Raw genomic sequence first — 4,238 nt, forward strand, 5'->3', positions numbered from 1 at the left:
TCTCCACAGTGCTTTTTTTGAAATTTTAAAAGCACCCTGATTCTTATTGATAACCATTGTGATTACTCCCACAATTGGAGTGTCAGGTCTTGCAAGTAATGGCTTGACTAAAGAGCTCTGTCAGCTTTTGTTCAGTGGAAATACAGCTCTTCAGATGTGACGATGATGCTTTTCATCCTGCTGACGCTCAGAGAGACAGCCAGGCCAATCCACAAGCCTAATTGCAGGATGGAGTAGACAGGGGATTGATGTACTTATATTAGTCGTTTCTTTTTCCAAAAAATACAAGGCATCAGTCTTTCCAACAATTCATGCGCATTCCATTCAGGGGAATAAAGCAGTCTTTTCCTGAACCTGGAATGTCAGCTGAGCGTTTGCAATTTGTAGAAGGGAATAATACATGGTCTGTTACTGTCAGTTATTATGATTAATCCCTTGTGAGCTGTCCTCGAGAAACAATCGTCCCTCGTGCGTAATTACTGCTGGATGAGGCTGGTAAGCAGCTGACCTTTCGGTGGGTGTGGCACCACAGGGATCCCGACCGGAGCGCCGGTCCAATCACAAGTCAGGACGCATCACCTTCCGATTGAAGTTCCCGAGAACCCTCCCAAAGTTTTTCCCAGCACAACTTTGTCAACTTTGTAACAACTTACTTGCGGACGCTGCATGTTTTGCCCTGCGTGAGAGAAAAGTTATGCGTTTTCTGGATCGGAATTAGATATCGACCACCGGCTCCTAAAACAGCAAGCATGTCTCCCCCCGGAGGCTGCAGGAACGAGTCTTCATCAGACGAGGATGCGCAACCACCGCGGTCCAAGGATCCCGTGGCGCAGGTGTCCTTCCTGCCCTTCAGCGTCGAGGCGCTCATGTCGGACACAAAGCCGCTGAATGTGACGGACAGAAAGGATGGAGATCAGTGTTGGACCGATGAACATGCGCACAGGCCGGGTGACCTGTCCAGGCAATTAGTATCTATTAAACCAGAGCCATCGGAACGAGGGCGCTGTGCGTCCTGGAGATCCAGCCCCATTAAGATGTCAGCACCACCCAGTAAGTGATCTGGGGTAATGTCTGGATTTGAAGATTTATTAACACAGATTTTTTTTTTTTTTTTTTTGTTAATAACTCTTTTATATATATCTATAAACGTCTTTTGGTGCCTTAAATCACCCAAGGAAGGATCTCATCTAACATGCTTTAGAGAAGTTAATGAAGTTCATAACTGCCAGGCCACATTCAAGGAAAGTTGGGCATAAGTCTAATAAACATATAAATCCATATATAGGTTCAGTATGTTTTTAAGTGAAAGAATGAGCCTCAGAAAGATAGACCAATAAACAATTTATTCATATTTAACATTTTGTATTTAGAAATAATTATAATTTAGAAATATTTTCTCACTGTTCCCTCTTTTTCTGTTTACGGCTTCACCTGACGATAATTAAAAAAGGTTTTAAAATCGGATTATTTTATTGACGAAATGATAAATCATTTAGTCAAAAAATCTGAAAATAATCGTCCCTATTACCCAGAGGTTACTGAGGTGAGGTGATGATCGACTGTACACATGGATAATATTGATAATCTGTTAACATTGATTTATTTAAAATGGAACATATCATCAAACAAACGTTTTGAAGAGAAGCAAACAGGGATGGTTTTTCACTTTTCTTTGAAAATATATATTAATCCATTATCAAAGTAAGAAGAATTATACTGTCATGCGGTTAATTGAATATTGACTAATCATTTCTGAGCCTTATTCAGTTATTTAGATATTATACCAATGAAATAGTATTAGTACCAAATTTCAGCCTCACATCTCGCCCATGTCCTCTAGGGCAGCTCAGTCCAGCAGTCTGCTCCTTGAGGAAGCACAAAACCAACCGCAAGCCTCGCACTCCCTTCAGCACCACGCAGCTCCTGGCCCTGGAGAGAAAGTTTCATCAGAAGCAGTACCTGTCCATCGCCGAGCGGGCCGAGTTCTCCACCTCCCTGTCGCTGTCTGAGACCCAGGTCAAGATCTGGTTCCAAAACCGACGAGCCAAAGCCAAGAGGCTTCAGGAGGCTGAGGTGGAGAAACTCAAAATAGCGGCTGGCATTGGGCCCAAAGCCGTATTCCACCCAGGCTTCCCGTCTTTAGGTTTCCCCCTCAGTGTTAACCTGCATGCCGGATCAGCAGCACTGTACGGACTGGGCTGCTCATACGGCCGCAGCCCCATCCTCCCTGCTGCACATCTGGCCATGTGTGCCTCACAGGTCGGCCACAGCCTCTTCCACCTCTCCTGAGAGGAACCAGCACAAAGTGAAGTGGATGTGTTAGAAAAGGAGGACATGGGTGTATCGTGAAGTCCTGCACCTTTATAAGAGATGTCATTAAGGACCTGAGGTGGAGACAAATCTTTATGGTCTTTATTAATATCCTTTTACAAAGATACAGAATCTTGAAGATCCTTCTTTGCTGTTTGCCTATGTTGATTCAGCTTGGGTCAGTGAAAATATATCAGGTCTTGCTTATATGACTATTGTCCTAAATATCAGACTGCATTTGTTGTAGCCTTTTTGATTTGTTTTCCTACTTTTTCTGTATTTCCTGGATGATTCCAGCATTGGGAATGAAAAAAAAATACTTGTTAGCTTTGAATACGTCATACTCAATTTAGAATAATAAAAGGCCACAATTGGAGAATGGCTATTTGGCCTGGGGAGAAGCAGGCTTCCTTAAAAGCCAAAGCATTCCCAATGACATATTTATTTTTCACAACGGTCCTTCATTAATTCATATCATATCTTCATTAATATGTTATGTGTTTGACATTACATTAAAGCTTTTAGTTAACCCTCTGTTTTGTTCTCGTGTTGATCTCCACACTTAACTGGTGAGCTAACTCTAGCCTATAGCTCAAATGCAGCTTTCTAGTGATCGCAACCCTTAATTCGTGTCTCAGCTCTCCAGTTGAGTCTTCTGCTTCTGACTTGCAGCTGCCTCCTACATGTGTACTCCACATCTAGGATAATTATCTGGTTCTCACAAGCTACGTTTCTTCCACAAATGCTCTGAGCAGTTAAAAATCAACTCATTGATCTCTTGAGCCAAGTAGGGGCACTGTGAGCTCCACCAGATTGATTTTTTTGTTGTTGACATTAAGTGTTATGGATTACCTTTGGAAGTGCAGCTACGACCAACATCAACCGTCACTTCCCATCGTTAAATCTTACGTTTTTTATTATTATATTATCATGTATTGTTATATTATATTAAAATATATTACAATATTTTGACTTAAGAACAGGTTAAACTTATAACACAAACAATGGCTCCGTTCCATTCAAGTATCCCAGGAAGCCATGAAGGTGTGACATTAATTTGATTATTTACACATTTTCATTTGCTACTGTGATATGTCGAGATATATTCTGTGAAAAAGATTGACACAGCCTGCTGGGTTTTTAAACCTGTGATCATAAATTAAATAGTTCCATCCTGTACAGAAGGGACTGCTCTGCTCATTGTCGTGCAGACTTGCTGTTTTTTCTGCTTTTCCTACCCTTGTTTGCATTTATTGCTTAAGAAAGTATGCACAACTTACAAAGTTTAGATCGTGTTGAGTCGTACTTATTCCTGAAACCCTTTGTCTTGTGCATTATGTAGGATAATTACACAGTGATTATTGTTCATACCATAACAGTAAATCATTTTGGCTTAACAACAGTGTAGCAGTCTTAAAGATAAAATTCAGGTGGATGTCCAATCAGTGTTGATGGCAAAGCGTTGAATTGCTCAATGCGTGCTATATTGACCCAGAGAGATGAGTTCAAAGCTGCAAAATCTGTTCTTCTCGCATCCAGCGGCATCATTTTACGTAACAGTGACGTAGTTGGATGCAAGGAAGAACTACCGGCTATTTCAGCTTGGATCTGGGTAGCCACAGGGCGTTGATCTAGCCAGAGTAAACAACTGAAGAAAAGCAGCGGAGAGAGGCCGAGGCCCCGGCTGCTTTAATCGTGCAAGAAGATATGTCCGGCGGGGCCCTGGGTATCAGAAGCTCGTGCAATGGCACAAGTCCCTGCCGGCTCGGCTCTGCAAGCAGGAGACCTCAGCTTGCTCGGTCGATATAGCACGCACTGAGGAATGTATTGCTTTAATTGATTACATCTACCATCAACACTTATTGGACATCCAAGTGAAAGGTGGTTAATTCTCCCTATAAACACATAAGTTATTTAGCCGAATTTGA

At 42.0% G+C, this 4,238-nt stretch overlaps 1 protein-coding gene across 1 annotated transcript; it reads left to right on the forward strand.

The window, feature by feature from the left end:
- The first annotated feature begins 749 nt into the window (after positions 1 to 749).
- Positions 750 to 2,289, forward strand: LOC129090462 (homeobox protein MSX-2-like). The gene is made up of 2 exons (XM_054598115.1): positions 750 to 1,050; positions 1,841 to 2,289. The coding sequence occupies exons 1-2, from the start codon at positions 750 to 752 to the stop codon at positions 2,287 to 2,289; spliced, it is 750 nt and encodes a 249-aa protein (XP_054454090.1).
- The last annotated feature ends 1,949 nt before the right edge of the window (positions 2,290 to 4,238 follow it).

Source organism: Anoplopoma fimbria, chromosome 4, assembly GCF_027596085.1.
Source record: "Anoplopoma fimbria isolate UVic2021 breed Golden Eagle Sablefish chromosome 4, Afim_UVic_2022, whole genome shotgun sequence".
NCBI classification, from domain to species: domain Eukaryota; kingdom Metazoa; phylum Chordata; class Actinopteri; order Perciformes; family Anoplopomatidae; genus Anoplopoma; species Anoplopoma fimbria.